Source organism: Colossoma macropomum, unplaced genomic scaffold (assembly GCF_904425465.1).
Source record: "Colossoma macropomum unplaced genomic scaffold, Colossoma_macropomum, whole genome shotgun sequence".
Taxonomy (NCBI): Eukaryota; Metazoa; Chordata; class Actinopteri; order Characiformes; family Serrasalmidae; genus Colossoma; species Colossoma macropomum.
This window is the reverse complement of record NW_023494806.1, coordinates 5,963,754-5,981,285: the sequence shown is the minus strand read 5'-3', so window position 1 is coordinate 5,981,285 and position 17,532 is coordinate 5,963,754. Positions and strand designations below refer to the sequence as shown.

Below are 17,532 nucleotides of genomic sequence, written 5' to 3'. Positions count from 1 at the left end.
AGGAAAAACAACTGAGATTTGAGCGCTGCCTCACAACAATAATTGCCTTTCCTGACACACTGTCATCATTGGCAGGAAAGCACAGTCATCAGCGCCTGGCGAACGGATGACAGGAGACAAAGAAAAAGAAAAGAGGCGTCAGCGGAGGTGCTGTCTGGAACAAACAGTAAATGCAAGAGGCTGAAACAAACAAAAGTGAGTTTCAAGGAATCCTTTCAGAGAGCAACCCCACGCTCTGAAGGACACAGAGCACAAGGCCAGTCCAGGTCCAGTACCAGACGCAGCGTATCGATATGTTTGACTTCTTTTGCGAAGATAAACACATTAATTCCTGAATCGTAGCCCAATTTATTTTGACTCAATGTAAATACAAAGTAAGGTTTGCACATCATATTTTAAAAGCACATTCAGACAGCTGTATAGCCATTTTTATTTACATCACAGAATATTCCCATTCATTCATGAAGATTACATCGTTTAAACGCCTCTTCTTCCAGATGCTACCAATCTATATGCCATCATGAACCGAAATGGAGATTTTCATTTCACAGTTGATTACAACCAATGAAAATATGAACAAACTATTCAGAGATTGTAAATGTCATTCCGTATGGGCTTGTTTCCCAGACCCAGTTTAATCAGACGGACAGATAAATGTACAAAAAAGTCATACACAAAACTGTACAAGAGAAATTAAGAATGAAATGTATCCTCTCACCCTGACACTCCCCACTTCCCCGTTCCAAGCAAACTCTGGAATATTCTTCAACCAGCATTAGACTGTGTCCTTAAGCATGATTGTGGATGAAGAATGAACCTCTGATGAAGTTAATATAGTCATGCAAAGGCCTGTGAAGGAGTGGCTGAAAAACAGAAGGTCACCGGAGAGGAGAGTATCAAAAAGAAATGATCCAGAGTTCTGTTCTTTTTCTTTCTGGTAGGGAGAAGAGAAAGGAAAAGAAGAGAAAAGAAGAGTCGTAGGAGGACGAGGATGAGGAAGAAAGTCTTTGACCATCTACACTGCTGAACGGCGTCTTATGATGAAGGCTCCTCGCTGTAGCTGGCCCAAATAAATCCTCATCTTCGTACTGTCACTCGTCTTCCTCACCCAAATCTGAAACAAAAGCACATACAAAAAAAATTAATCACCAAGTCATTTTAAACCTTCCATGTTCTGATAAATAATGCTGTGTTGGAACGATACAAAGAAACTTTTACAAAACTTTACAGGAGCATTTCAGGCACAGACTGGCTGAGAAGCCCATTTTAGATCTGTCCTATTTGCGCCAAATGCCCAAATTAGCGATGTACTGAAATGAAAATTCCTGACTGAAACTGAAATTCAAGACACACTGAAACCAAAACCCAAAAAAAAGTTTTTCATTCGTCGTTTATTTATGCTTTTGAATCAATATACTAAAACACAACAACTACTAGGTAATAAAAAAATAAACTGAAAGTGCCGCTTTTTATCATTTTTGACCGAAATGTTTCCCTCACTGGAGACGCCAAGGTTTACATTTACATTATTTGGATCTTATCCAGAGTGACATACAACTTGATCACTTTTACACAGGTAGGCGAAGGAAGTGTTAGGAGTCTTGCCCAAGGACTCTTATTGGTATAGTGTAAGGTGCTTGCCCAGGTGGGGGATTGAACCCCAGTCTACAGTGTAGAGGGCAGAGGTCTTACCCCCTATACCACACCACACCAACCACCAAGATGTTTCCCCAAAGCAGTCATTTTCCTTCCAGCTAAACCACAACCAAAGAAATTGAATACTTTAATGTAGGGAAAGCTACTTAAAAATGCAATGGCAGCAAGCTCAACTAATTTACTCTACAAAATAAATGGCTTAACTCAATGAATACCATCCTTCAGAGAAATGCAGCCAAGTAGTTGCTACAATAAACCTATTTAATAATTGATATTATCTCTGAGGCTAATTAAGATTATATTGAGCTGCCTGTTCCAACAGTTTAACCTCTTCAACTCCTTGAGACCACCGGTGGTTCCAAAACGCAGTCATATTCTTCATAACTTTCATATTTCATAAGCTACGTTCAAAAGGTGGGGGTCGTATGAGAGCTGTAACTGTCTTCTTTCCAGTCAAATAGATGGGTGATGTAATTTTAAACTTATAAGCTTCTTATAATAAAAGAAGCTGAACTCAATTTTTTTTTTCTACTGAAAGTCGACCCATTTTTCCACAAATCTGGGCTATAAACTATAAACAGATGGCGTCTCTTCAGTGATCTGCTCTGTAAAAATTATTTTTATAAAATAATACAAAGAGCGTCTAAGATTTTTGGCTTTCAGCAGTAAATTGTAAGCATATAGCAATATGTTTATGATCATAAAACATGTTCTGTTAATTTGAGGGGAGCTTTTAAATAAATAAATAAATAAATAAAATAAAATAAAAATTTACATTTATTTCATGCAGTTACTGAATAATTTGCCTTACGATTTGGTCATGCAAATTCAGATGGAAAAAACAAAATATACCCTGGAGAATTAACAACCGTTTATTAACAAGGACAGTGTCACTGATGCAAAGCACCACTCTTCTGAAGAACCAACAGCTATAACTGCTAACAGTGCCCCACTGTGAAGAACCTTCAGCCTGCTAAACGTGAGTGACTTGACTCCAAGGCCTCCATAAGAAACAGTTCCACTGAGCTGATTTACGATGACTTGTCAGACAAACTTGACTGACTTCAAGTTTGCATAATTAGATTACATGTAGATTTACTTATCTTATAAGAGCTGCTTATTCAAACAGCATCCAAACATAGTAAAAGTCTTTCAAAAGTTACATCAGTTTTCTCCCCACACAAAACACGACTTCACTGACTAAAATATGTTCATATAATTTGGGGAAACTAATGATACACCAAAATTTGACAGATAAAACAGCTTCCCTACCGAAAAGCTACTTTACTGGGAATATAACTTTTCACAGTGCTTATGGAAAATGTCGGTTTGCGAGTTCAGACCACGCTTTCACCATGTGGTGGTACTAGAACTTGGGCTGGAGCTCTGGGCAGCTTTTGCCTGTAGCTAGAAGGCCAGAACCCCTTATAGCTGTAGCAGGACTGATGGATGACTGAGGAAAAGGGGTAGCAGTAGGGACTGGGAACACTGTCATGGGACCGGAAGGTAAAGATGTGAACTTATAGGCGCAAGACTGGAAGAAGGAGGTGTTTCATGTATGTTCCTCCTCCCAAACTTCAGTTATATCATAACTACATTAAGTAATACATTTTTTTTGCCCAACACTGGGAATATTACACTGAGCTAAAGGTGAAACTGACCCATCAAGTCACTTCAAGGTTCCAACAATGTGTTTGCAATTTCCTGCCCACCATAACAACCACAATGTTTTTTTTCCTATATCATGAAATCACAGTGTCTATCTAAACCATTCAGGCATAACATCATAACCACCTCTTTGTTTCTACGCTCACTGTCCATTTTATCAGCTCCACTTTCTATATAGGTGCACTTTGTAGTTCTACAGTTACAGACTGTAGTCCATCTGTTTCTCTGCATACTTTGTTAGCCCCCTTTTACCCTGTTCTTCAGTGGTCAGGACCCCCATGGACCCTCACAGAGCAGGTACTATTTGGGTGGTGGATCATTCTCAGCACTGCAGTAACACTGATGTGATAGTGGTGTGTTAGTGTGTGTTGTGCTGGTCTGAGTGGATCAGACACAGCAGTGCTGCTGGAGTTTTTTTTTGAAAAATCCTCCCCAATACAGTTCCTCCCACCTTCAAGCTACACCATCAGAATGGGATTTTCTTGGTCTTTAACCTGGAACATCTCACTCTACAGAGTACTGTGGCTCTGCTGTAAGAGGTGAGGAGATATGTTTACAACAGATATGATAATTGTTGAAGTTTTTATTTCGGGCCGAGTGCCCCTTTCAATAAGATTTCACATGAAATATCAGAATACGACTGCAGCAGCTTCATCACTACGCTGTAAAGCATTAAGCTACAGTTCTTAGATTAAGATTAAATTAAGCACTTAAGATAAGGAGCACACGCCACAATCTGACTGTCTATTTGTCACTGCCGGAGTCAATCATTAGCTGGAAGAGACTCTATTGTTAGCTTTGAATGAATCACTTTAGAAAATGAAGAGACAAACCTCGCTGGTTCCTACAGCACTGATGACACAGCTGATCTTGGTGTTATCTTTCGACTCCAGATAGATGGCCTGGCTCTTATGGTACCTGAGAGAGGACAATAAAAACACATTAGTCTCTTTGTCTATTACGGATTCTCCAGACTGTGCAGATCCTCAGAGCGGTGTGCAGGTACAGCTCCTTTGGGAAGAGCCCTGGCATTCTGTAATGCAGGAGGGTTTATCTGAGATCAAAGCTCAGCACAGCCACACTATCAATGTTTTAAAGGCTTAGAGTGTAACACCAGCCAAACGTTGTTTTTACACTTATAACCACACTTAAACTCTAGTTAACTGCAGAAAGTATATCAAAAAGAGCATTTTCGACATTTTTGCTATTTGAATGTCCACATTTTAAAACGAACAGTGTTGGAATTCAGGATGTGCACAAGTACTTGAGTACTTGGTTATCATTTCAGGTGCCAGTGTTTAAATACTGAAAACACTGAGTATTTATTGTGTTACATGATGAAAAAGTAGGAGAGGTTTCAAAATAAATTCAAACAAATCAGTGAACTATCATTATGCTTTAGCCAGGCTGTAAAGAGTGACAGCTGTGCTCATATTTAGGCCCAATCCCATTTCACCCCTCACCCCTACCGCTTAGCCCTTAGCCCTCTGTTTTGTGCATTCACGTCTAGGGTCCCAATTTTTTTGAGATAGAGGGGTAGGGTGAAGTGTTAGGGCTACATGGCCCTCCAAATGTTGGTTTTTCAGAGATACAAATGAGAAAAAAAGAAAAAACGGCAAGATGAGCGACCAACAAAACCCACAAATGTGAGAATTTTCTCCGGTAAAAAATGACAATAACCACTGTATCATCTTAGTTTAATGTCATTTCAATGTTTTATGGTCGTTTTCTTGATAACAAGCATAAAACATTGCTAATAGCATGCCAATGTCTCGGTAGCTAGCTAGCTAACTTTCCCGTTCCTCCTTAAATAGTCCAGCAGTTCTGACGCCTGAAGCGCCAGAATGTAACCGCTGCACCATTTAAGGTGGAACGGGGAAATTCAAACAAGAAGCTGGTGAATATCTGACTTCAGCTTCGTATCACCAAAGAATTAGCGGTGGGCGATAATAAATAATCGTCACATCCCCCCTCTTTGAAGGCATATGATGCCCTAAATGTAACTAAAGCCCTGCTATCCCTGAAGATGGGCCGGGTCGCCTGCAGAGCAGCGCTAGTAGCCTGTTAATGAAACTGAGGGTTGTCCCATTTCGTAGGGCAAGATTTCAACCACCACCCCTTGGAACTGAGTTACAGGGTGACACTTAAATACAAGGGATAGGGGTAAAAAGAAGAAATGGGATTGGGCCTTAAGCTCATATGCAATGTTATCAGTGTAAAACAAATGCGTATCATTCCAAAGCTTGGGCAGGACTTTGAGAAAGGCTGAAGATGGGTTGATTGGCTGTACTTAACACATCATACTTATCTCAACCAATCCAGTAAGGCTGAGGTCTGAGTATTGGGCCAAAAGTTGTTTTTTTTTTCAATCACGGTTGCATTATAGACATGCATTTCAGCATAAAAGCCTTTTTTATGCAAGGAAACAAGTTAAAATGTCAATTACTATTATCAGAAAAAAGATAACTACCATCCAGACCAATGATCGATCGACCCCTAGCACTCAAGCGCTCAGCCGAGCATTCCAGATGCCAGCGTTCGAACACTGTAATCAAATAACAATGAGTGTTCGTCACGCTGCCTCACACAAACAAATGCCATTATGCTTTAAAAGGGCTGTATTATATTTATAGAACCCACGTCATGAAAAAACCCTCACTTCTTAAAAGAGTTAAAGGAGGTTGAAGCAATCTGTAAACATTGTTCAAGACTCAAAACATACCATTCGCTCCTCAGTCCGTATACAGAAAATAAGCTTTATAAATAATCTGTTTTGAATGCGCTGTTTCTATGATGTCATCAGAACCAACTCATTTACATCTACCCACCTACTCAGCCTACAGCAGTTTAGCTCCGCCCACTCACAATTAAGCTGGAGTGTTTCAGCTCTGAGAGCTTTCTGAATGAGGATGAGTTCAGGGCAGCCAATGAGAACACAGCTTATTGACGGTCTTAAAGGCACAGTAACAAAAACAGCTTGTCTAATTCTGAGCAATTGAGAGAGATAATAAAAATGAATTATTACCATATTTGAGACATAAGACTACACAGAAGGTTATAAGGGATATACTGGTAGAGATGGGCACAAGAATTTTTTCTTCTGTAACCAATGTTTCAATGTTATGTATTAAGTGAAATATATTTTCATTGCTCCTGGATCTAAGATCAGCTCGATTAGTTAGCATAGTGACACAGCTGTGCTGTATGTGCCTTAATAATGTGGCAATCCGGCAATCGTGTACAACATAACACACTTCACAAACATGAGCGAAATCATTGCATTTCACTGAATTGTTGGCTTGAATATTTTCTCTGTCTTTTCAAACTGTAACGCAAACCCCAATAGTGATTTCAGTATTTTAATATTGGCACCTTGAACCGTTAACCGAGTACTCAAGCACCCGAGCACATCCCTACACTCTAACTAGACAAACTACTCTAGCTGCCTTACGTAGAACTGAAAACAATCACCATTTATAGCTATAAAGTATATGCAGTATATCGCTGCTGTTGGAACAAAACCTCATACCTTTATTTTTCAGTTTTTCACATAATTTGAAAAAGTCTGCTGCCCTTTACATTGTGTGCAAATTTCATGATGAATGGACCAAAACAAACGGCCCAAAATGACTTGGAGAAAAGTCTGGTTCCATTGACTTACATTAAAAGTAAAGCATGGTTTTTCCTTCTCCTGTAAAGTTACCATTTTGGAGACAGGAGGTTTTGATCCGACAGCAGCGATAAGTAATTATAAAGCATAAGATGAGTGTGGATTTTTTAATAACCAAGGCCCATCCCCAGTACCTGACTGACCCTTTCATGATGTTACACAGACGCACTTAAACATTACCCAACGACAGAAATGCATTCTTTTATTCCTCTCTCTCTCAGCCTCTTATCTTCAAAGGAACTATTCATCCGTGTTAGAGCTACAGCACAGCTACGCAGCTCACTGCCCAAGGGGCTGGGCAGGATACATGCCCTCATCATACCCTCAACAGCAGACATAAGCAGTTCTGACACTCATATTTCCACAGACGACAGACAGACGTCGCTCTCCAATAGAAATGAAGCTGCTACTGCATAATCAAACCATTTTCTATTCAACTTTTAATGACTGCCTTTAAAGAGCCACTTATAGAAACATAAAGCAGGCAAAGGATCCTAGAGGTGAGTATTACAGCAAAAATATTAATATCACAAGTCTTAGACATTTTCAAGATACAAAATATGACTCACCCTATTTTTCCCCCCACAAAGCTTTGCGATACTGAAATATATGTAATGTGCCAGGAAAAAACATAGTGGTACTAATTGCTTACAAGAACTTATTATTATTTACACACTGTGTATCACTATATCAACCTAAATAGATATTAATTAAGCTCTCTTAAAGTGACAGCATCATCGATATTCAAACTCTCAATCTCCTGAGTACAGGGCGAAACCACTACACCAGCTGGGAGCCTCAATCTTAACCTCTTTTTAATGAAATATGCAGTTGGTCAGTACTACAAAATACAATACACTCAGAAAAGCTCATCACAACGTCATTTACTCTGATAACGATACCACATCATTGCATCGTCCACACTACTGAATCCACAGCACATACAGGTACTCAACTGTGCATGTATTACATGCGCAGTCCAGTGTTACCGTTTTTTTGACCCATGAAAGGACGCTCCTTACCTCGAGCGCAGACTTGTGCTACGGTAAGATTACCAAAGCTAACCGGTGCCACCTAGTGCTGCATGTGAGAACTACCGAGTAATAGATGGATTTTCAACACTGCCCAACACACTGAGACACAACAGCTGTCAAAATGTACAAGGATCTCTTAGCGCGTGTGTCCTGTGCAAAAGTTTGGGCACCCCTGGTGTAATTATGTGTTTTGTTGATTTTCTACATAAATGTAAACTAACACTTCTTCTACAGAGAACATGCTTCTGCACGTTTTAACGCACACTTGCTGTCGATTTACTGAACTTAACATATTGGAAAAAAATAATAATAAAACTGTTTTCTGTAGCGGTAACTTACTTCCACTTTGAAAATCAACAAAACCAGGGGTATTCAAACTTTTGCATATGTCTGTATGGGGTCCATCACTGCATGTTATGATTCAAGATTCCTGAAATTTGGCTACATAATTGGATGGATGGATGGATGGATGGATGGATTTTTTCACTGCACCAATGCAATGGTGGACGTCATAGTAGTGTGCAAGACAGCCAGTAAGTTGTGGTTGTGATGTCACAACGTATTGAGCATTTCCCTACTTAAAACACCGGTTTTGATAATCTAGGCTATAATTTTTTTTTAAAAATTGCAGCTCTTGCAATTTGAAAATAGCACTTGTATTGTAATTTTGATATAAAAACAATACATTTTTCAGCCCTAGTTCGAGTACAGACTTCCACTACTTATTAGCTACATTACTGTTGTAACTTCAGTGCAAACCTAAAGAAGCAAACTTCAGGCACAAAACGTCTACACTGACTGTACATTTGGGATAAGGGTGTAATTTATTGCTTTGATTTTTTGCCAAACTATCACTTGCTATCAGTCACTTGGGCTAGTTTCTATATGAAGATTAAGTTAACCAAGGCTATCCATACCATCTCTTGTCGTAGTAGAGTTTTCCCTCCTCTATCCGAGCCTCATACCGTTGAGAGGGGCTTTCCATGGGAGCAGCAGGGAGGTGTTCTGGGGAAGATGGGGAGGCTAAAAAAAATAAATAAATAAAAAATAAATGAGTAAACATTAAAAACTGTTCCCACAAATCTCTAATCATGTCAATCATCAGCGATTTAGGATTTACACCATACCTGGTCTCTTTGGTGACTTCAACTACAAGGAGAAAAAGAAATGTGTGAGTTCATCAATGGTTATGGACACATGTTGAAGACTGAAATAAAACAAGACGCCTAACTGTAATTGTGACTCATGTTACCTTGTTTAGTGTCCTCAGGTCCTCCATTATCTGCTCGTCTGTGAGTAAGTAGTTCAGCTGAGGTGTGGTGAGTTAAAGAGAACAGCATTTCCAAGTTGAAATATATCAAATGACAAAGCGTATCAAAGTACTAAAGGTGAACAAAACAGTAGCACAAGTTCTGTATGGTTGGATGAGCTTCGCTGCATCTGTACAGCAGCTTTCTGAAAGGGAAACTCCATCCACTTTTCAAAATCTACACATATTTAAATGGTTAGGATGTAAACAAAGTCATTCAAAGTGGTTTGATGTGAAATGTGCCATTCTAGGGAACCTTGACCAGTAAGAATTGTTCTCAGTGATAGGAACCAGATGTCTGAACATCTGAAGAGCCTCTGAATACTCCCTCACTGAAAGGTATTACATTAAATGGTTATGAATGTGTTACTTAATTCCTCAGACTTTGATTTTTGTTCTGAGAAGATTTTTTTATTTATTTATTTATGATTGAGAGGCCCGTACAGGGTGTTACAGGTCAAATAAGGACCAAAAAGAATTTTCTTTCTTCATATTTGCCATTATTTTACCATTATTAATGTAAACACACTGTTGCTGCTTCAAAAATCGCTACATTTTCGAAGTACACATCATAATCCCTGGTTCCCATCACCACAACTACAGAGAAAACTGATTCATAAAGTTTCTCTAAAGTGAACCATTTCACATCAAATCACTCTGAACGACTCTGTTTACATCTTAACCACTGAATTATGCAGAAACTTTCAAAAATTGGTGAACTCCCCTTCAACATAATGTAATTTAACCAGGGGAGCCCAAACTTTTGCATATTAAAGACTGAATTTGTTTTATAAGGCATAAAACATGCTCGACATAAGGTGTCCTAAGCCACACGTGTGGAGACAAGTTGTATGGGAAAAGACATGTAATGGTCATAAAGGATATCTGGAGCAGGTTTCCTTCGCTTGTCTGGAATGGGGACGGGATCATTAGGTCTCCTCCTCAGCTTACGGGTCATGATAGGCTTCACCTCCATGGAATCTGATAAATAATCCAACAAATATATATATAAACACTCTTATTTCTTTTAATGTGAGTGACTAATTCTTGCTCGTTATGTCAGCAGCACAGAACAGAAATCAATAATAAAACAGAATAAATGAATTAGCTTCATGCCCTGCTAACAGGATTCGTGTTAATTGGTTGTCTCATTAACCCCAAACACTGCAGCCAGAACCTTAAAAGCTTTCGCTCTCTTTTTCATCATTTCTCCTTTTTTCATAAAGCATAAATGACTGTACTCTGAGGAGGCAACACAATGCATCTCACTCCTCAGAGACAGGAACAAAACACAGCTAGGCTTTCATGCTGTTGCTGTAGAAGCAGTTTCCTCGTCTGATCTCCTGCTCACCTCCAGTCAGTTCCATTGTTAATTTCTCGTTCTCTATCATCTTCTTCTTCTCTTCCAGCTCAGCAATTAAGTTTTCCTTCAACTCGACCTTTTTATCGTCAAACTCCTTCACCGCCGCTTTCTTCTCTTTGATGTAGTTCCTTTCCACTTGCTCTGTCTGAAAGGAAGAGAAATGTTTCACGTTCAGCGTTTGGTGAAAATAAGCTACTGAATAAGTTGCCATATTGTTATATACTTACTGCTTAAATATCACAGACTCACCTCAAGCTGCAGGAAGAGATCTATAAAACCCAGAGAAAGAAAGAAATACACAGAGAGAGAGAGAGAGAGAGAGAGAGAGAGAGAGAGAGAGAGAGAGAGAGAGAGAGAGAGAGAGAGATTCTTTTAGTGTTCAGATTTCCAGGTGGAAAATTAACACCTATGCTGCGTTTACATGTTGGTGTTAAGAGGATGATGGCAAACCAGATATTCCACTGTTTTAAGTGCAGCTGTGCTGGAAAACGTTCTGCCAACAGTTCAATTTTCTCTTTTGCCACCAACGAAACAAAAAAAAAAACAAAAAAAACACATATATAGATATATACACATATATATATATATATATATATATATATATATATATATATATATAAATTAAAGTGTACTCAATTCTAAAAAAAGGAAAACTCTAGTTGCATGAAATTTCGATAAAAAATTTCTATAAAACAATTTAAAAACCTCATAAAATCAGAGATAACTGTCAACATGAGGATATAACAGAGGTTAAACCATTCAAAACATTTACTCAATTTTTTAAGTAGCTACAGATTGTAGTGATGAAATACAGATACAGATATTAGAATTATAGAAGCTTGATTACATGATTACAGCTACCTTTTAAATCATCATATTTCACTAAGAAACGTATCAAATCTAAACATCTGCTTGACATCAGCACCTGCCCATACCGTTGTGATTCCGTTATTATTGTGCAACCCGACGAAATTTCATTTGCGTAGAATAGCGTAAAGCCTACTGCAACCCACGTTTGTAATTTGTCTCAAGTTTATGAAACATGTTTCATGAAACAGTCAATCAGAAAGCAGATAACGTACCATATGGTCACATCGAAAAACATGTCAACCAACTGATTTCAATCGAAACTATGGGCCAAAGGGGATTAAACGGAGGAAACACTCTTGAAAAATGTTTCTCATTTGCTGGTCGCCCATTACCTCAACGAGCTAACGGTAACATGACAGCTGTTTGCTCTGCTTTGTTAAGCTACTGTTTATGACATACGTAGCTGATTCATTTTCTTCTCTCTTAACATAAAAATGACAGACAAAAAATGTGGATACATTTGTCATAAGCATCACATAGACAAGGAAAATTCTTATCGTTTAGTGACGGGGTGTCAAACTCAACCACTAAAGGGGCCATATTAGAAAATTTCTACAAACCTTTGGGCCAGAAAAAAATGTTTCATTCTTAATTGATGTTGTGCTGTAACCCGAACTGGCCATTGTTTATTTAAAATACGCAAAAACTTCAACAGTAAATTACAGGCGCTTGTAATAGAGCTTGAAATATTACATGAATACTTGAAATATTCCACATTAAATGTCTCCAGGTGCTCGGTCTGTTAAACCTACCTATCTGCTTTAACTAGATCCCTGGTATCCTTTCTTTGCTGCAAGTTCATTAAGACTTGGGCTCAGTTTCTGAGCTGCTGAGCTGACGTTAAGTGTTTATGTTGGCTGAACTGCAGCTGAAATGCGGCTAGTGTGTTTGGTGATATGACTGGTGTGGAACTGTGTAGAACTGTGTTGAACTGAGGTGTAACCGCTGTCCCATAGACTCTTGTTAGGGCAGGAGATCAGAGTGCATATTACGTTGGAGTGCATGCTGGGGACTGTAGTGAAGCGCATTGTGAAACAGGCTAATATTAAAAGAAAATGAAAATACTTTTGCAGGCCGGACAGGATTGTATCGCAGGCCTGATCTGGCCTGCGGGCCTTGTGTTTGACACATGGGGTTTAGTGGATCATTTGGAGCTCTATATAGTACAGCAAAACGTTATTTGCATTTTGCATTAGAAAAAATGAGCTTGTATTATTTTTAACGGTTGTATATTTTTATATCATTGATTTCCTTGTAAACTTTAAAGATGTGGACCAGAAAAATAAAATATAATGTGGCACAAGTACCAAAAAAAAAAAACTCAATAGCTGTGAATTTGTTGCAGTAGTGAGATAAAACAATGCTATATTTTGATAAATATGTTTTAATAATTAGCTTTGAAATACTTAGTCCCACAACAACAGTTTACACATTGTGTGGGGGGAAAAAAGCATAATTTACAGATACATCTTCAAATCTTACTGTGTTGTGCTAATGTTACTTTGCTCACTTAGTAAACATCTATTTAGGATCAAATCTATTTAGCAAATTCATTAATTAAATCATTGAGGTTTATGTTTAATTATTTATTATATATTATTGTATCAGACATGTTTGTATCTCTCATAAAGTTGTAGTTTAAGCCATTCTAATTTTTCAGGTTGGGTCCCAGTATTTGTCACGTTCATGAGAATAACCCAATGTAGGCTAAAGAACACACTGCAGAGGATTTCATTTGCAATATATAGAACATAGTACCTAGTGGTAGTGCTAACTAGTGGAATACTCAAATGTACTGCATTTAGTTTATTTTTGAACTGCTTTATTCAATTTCGAGCTAAACAAAAATGATGTTTTGTGCAAATTGCAACCTGCAATTAGCTGCATGTGAGCTTCGCCACCTAAATGTAGCTTTAAAGCAGCTATCTGAAATTCTGATAATGATAATGTGTTTTGCTTTACCTGCATTCCGGAGTCTCTCCTTATACTGCTGATCAAGTTTCTTCATTCTCTTCTGATACTCCTGCAGAGTGCCTGAGACACCCAACAAGTATGAAACATGCTGATGTTCATATTATAAACATACAGGCTTATTATACAGGGTTATTCAAAAAGATTCATCCGATTACAAAATGATTTGTTTCACTTGTAAATCGTTACAGAACAATGCAGTAAATTGTAAATGGTTTAAATGAGCATAAAGTTTATCATGTAATTATACAAGTGCTCAGTATGGCCTCCTCCAGCTGTACGGACAACATCAACGGCATAGTCAAATTCATCCCATACTCGACTGAGCATGTCGGGTGTCGCTGCACTCACGGCTCTTTCAGTGCAATTTCCCAGAATATCCAGTGTTGTGGAACCTACGACGAACGCTCTGAGCTGTTGGAGCTTCACTGCCGACGAAAATCACACTGCACAGTTATGACGGATTCACTCTTATTGAAAAGGAGAACGCTGAACGCTTTCTGCTCAGGGGTCTCATCTCCTCTCAGACTGAAGGGGGCCATCTTCCAGTGACAGTCATAAACTCTATTTCAATTGGTATGTGATTGGTTCCTAGGCGCCTCACGGTGGTAAAAATATGGCACTTTGAATTCGGATGAATCTTTTTGAATCACCCTGTATGTGTATTATTATAATCAGTGACCGTATAACAATTCACTGAAATGAGCAGCATAACATTTTGCGAGCAGTGCTGCGATTAATGCCCTGAAAGCCTCTATTAATTGCGGGTCACATTAGCATTTTTAAGCATTCATTTTACAATAACTGTCTAAAAGCACTCAATTATAGGCTTAATAAACAAACATTTTTCAAATCCTGAAGAATATGAGCTGTTGCTGTTATAACAAAACTCCTCCAAACTGGAGATGGAAAAAACTGTTCGTTAATTAAATGACATACTGATCATTTGTATTGGTCCATTCATCATGGGCCAATGTTAACACAATGTAAAAGGCTACTAAATAAATCCATGGGTGAATAAAAATAGACAAGAATGGAGTTATGAGTTTTGAGATGACAGCAACAAAGTATAACTAAGGTGGTCCTTTAGCTAGCGTCCGATATCAATTTTGTATACTGTAAGCCGATTCAATTTACCTTCCTGAAGTTGTTGCAGTTGCCTTTTTAGAGACGCCAGTTTGTCTTGATACATCCTACAAGAGAAGAAAAGAAAAATATTGACAAATAAAACAAAAACATTCACCAAAATCCCCTGTTCTTGTGGATGACAGTCTGCAGAATCACAGTCCTAGCTTTAACTAGAGGACACACTTGAACAAGTACCACTACGTCTGTTTGTATACTCACTGCTCCTTAATTTCCACGTAGTCATCCTCATCATGCTTCGCCAAGTCTGTTTCACTGGCATCTTCGGTATCTAAAACAGAGTTTGACAAGCTACGATCAACCGAGACACTTCTGACAAACAGAAATGACAGTTTGAAAAGCCTCTTCTTCATCTACTCTCACCTTCAGGCAATCATCTAGAGAAACACAGCCAAGGCTGTGAAGTCAGTAGAGATAATCTTCCCATTTGGGGAAGAGGAGCATGCTTTGAAGAGGCCCATATCATGCTTTCTTCTTGTATTTTAATTCTGAGCTCCACTTACGACACTTGTGGGATTTTATGTACCAAAATCAGTAGTAATTCATATTTAAATGACCATTTTATTATTCACTGGTCAGGACCCCCATGGACCCTCACAGAGCAGGTACTGTTTGGGTGGTGGATCATTCTCAGCACTGCAGTAACACTGATGTGGTGGTGGTGTGTTAGTGTGTGTTGTGCTGGTCTGAGTGGATCAGACACAGCAGTGCTGCTGGAGTTTTTAAACACTGTGTCCACTCACTGTCCACTCTATTAGACACTCCCACCTTGTCTGTCCACCTTGTAGATGTAAAGTCAGGGACGATAGCTCATCTGCTGCTGCACAGTTTGTGTTGGTCATCCTCTAGTCCTTCATCAGTGGTCACAGGACGCTGCCCACAGGACGCTGTTGGCTGGATATTTTTGGTTGGTGGACTATTCTCAGTCCAGCAGTGACACTGAGGTGTTTAAAAAACTCCAGCAGCACTGCTGTGTCTGATCCACTCATACCAGCACAACACACACTAACACACCACCACCACGTCAGTGTTACTGCAGCGCTGAGAATGATCCACCACCCAAATAGTACCTGCTCTGCGAGGGTCCATGGGGGTCCTGACCACTGAAGAACAGGGTAAAAAGGGGCTAACAAAGTATGCAGAGAAACAGATGGACTACAGTCTGTAACTGTAGAACTACAAAGTGCACCTATATAGTAAGTGGAGCTGATAAAATGGACAATGTCAGAGTCTGGCTGCAGACATACACTCTCAGCCCCAGTGACATCACATGCACATGCACTCTGCCACAACGGGCAGAAGCAGCCCAACAGCACGGTAACTTTTGGCTGCTGAAATCCGATATGTATCCGATGTGCAGCAACACGGCTCAGTCTGAACAGGCAGATCGGAATTCATGCGGCTTTTACGTCAATCCAACTCGACATTCGCCGTAATTCTGTGCTCCTGAGACCTCATAAACACTTGGGGTGACGTTTCTGTACAAAAAATTTGAAGAGACTCATCCAAAACCCCTCTGTGTTCGAGGAGATTGTGATAGAAATAGCTGAACGTGGCCGCAGGAGAACGAGGCTGCAGTGTCAAAGAACAGTTAATGTCGCATATAGGTCAATATCTTGTGAACAGCCAAACCAAAAAAATCAGATTTGGTGAGAAAATCAGATTTGGGCCACTTTTGCCTGCTGTGTGAACACAGCCCTAGTGTAAAACCTTCCCAGATGAGTAGAGGCTGATACTCAACCAAAGAAGGGAGAAACTCTCTAATAATACCCTTGACGTCAGTAGAAACGTTGGGTGAGCAAGTGTCTACGGACTTTTGGACATATGCCATAGTTGCGTTTGTGGGTAAAGCTTGGATAGGTCAGTCTACCACGACACCATCACTGCAGGCCTGATAATGTTTAGAGGGGGATTTTTCAAAAACTCTACATAATTAAATGGTTAAGATGTAAACAAAGTCATTCAGAGTGGTTTGGTGTGAAACGCTCCACTCTAGAGAAGCTTACAGGGTCAGTATTGTTCATAGTGGAGGTGATGGGAACCAGATGTCCACCTCTAAACCCTCCCTCACAGATAGTTAGTATATGAAGTTATTAGTTATATGATGTCTAATTCACTGTCTAATTTAAATTTTTAAGATAAAGTTTTGGATTAAAATGCACTTTAATCCATTCATGACAGAGGGGTACATGCAGGGTGTTATAAGGCAAAATAGTCCCCAAAGAAAACTTCAGATTTATGACTATTTTATCATCACCAGTACATACAAAAACGTGTAGGTTCACTGGTCATTTTGAATAGTAAACAAAATGACTATATCTAGGTTGAAGACATCATGACCCCTGGTTCCTATCAGCACCACTGGAACGAAATCAGAGTCTGTAAGTTTCTCTGCAATGAACCATTTCACATCATAACACTGTAAATGACTCTGTTTACATCTCAAGGACTGAACTACACAGAGATTTTGAAAAAATGGTGGAATTCCCCTTTACTGTGAGCAAGCAAGTAAATAAACTGTCTATGCTTTGCATGCAAATGAAATACAACATACTATTAACTGTAATCTGTGGAAAGCGGACCAGGATAACTAACCAAGCCTGGCTAGTTCTTTTACTCAACACAAATCCTCCATCATACTGATACATAAAACCATTTGCACATTCAAATCGTTTTTTGCATGGAGGAACGGTTCTTCAGATTGATGGGGAAGGTGATGTATATGGTTCTTTATAGAACCTTCTTGAAAATGGTTCTATATGGTTCTACATGGAACCTTCTTGAAAATGGTTCTAAATAGCACCAGGATAACTAACCAAACCTGGCTAGTTCTTTCATTCAACAC

At 39.1% G+C, this 17,532-nt stretch overlaps 1 protein-coding gene across 1 annotated transcript in view; it reads right to left on the bottom strand.

The window, feature by feature from the left end:
* Positions 1-328: 328 nt before the first annotated feature.
* Positions 329-17,532, bottom strand: part of suds3 (SDS3 homolog, SIN3A corepressor complex component) — a 19,032-nt gene continuing 1,828 nt past the window's right edge. The window contains exons 2-12 of the mRNA XM_036598903.1: positions 14,889-14,958; positions 14,679-14,734; positions 13,533-13,604; positions 10,950-10,969; positions 10,689-10,845; positions 10,223-10,318; positions 9,281-9,342; positions 9,156-9,177; positions 8,946-9,051; positions 4,158-4,242; positions 329-1,114 (exon numbers count right to left, since the gene is read on the bottom strand). Coding sequence (XP_036454796.1) covers positions 1,016-1,114; positions 4,158-4,242; positions 8,946-9,051; positions 9,156-9,177; positions 9,281-9,342; positions 10,223-10,318; positions 10,689-10,845; positions 10,950-10,969; positions 13,533-13,604; positions 14,679-14,734; positions 14,889-14,958 — 845 coding nt within the window. The 3' untranslated portion in view covers positions 329-1,015. The remainder of the gene's footprint in view (positions 1,115-4,157; positions 4,243-8,945; positions 9,052-9,155; positions 9,178-9,280; positions 9,343-10,222; positions 10,319-10,688; positions 10,846-10,949; positions 10,970-13,532; positions 13,605-14,678; positions 14,735-14,888; positions 14,959-17,532) is intronic.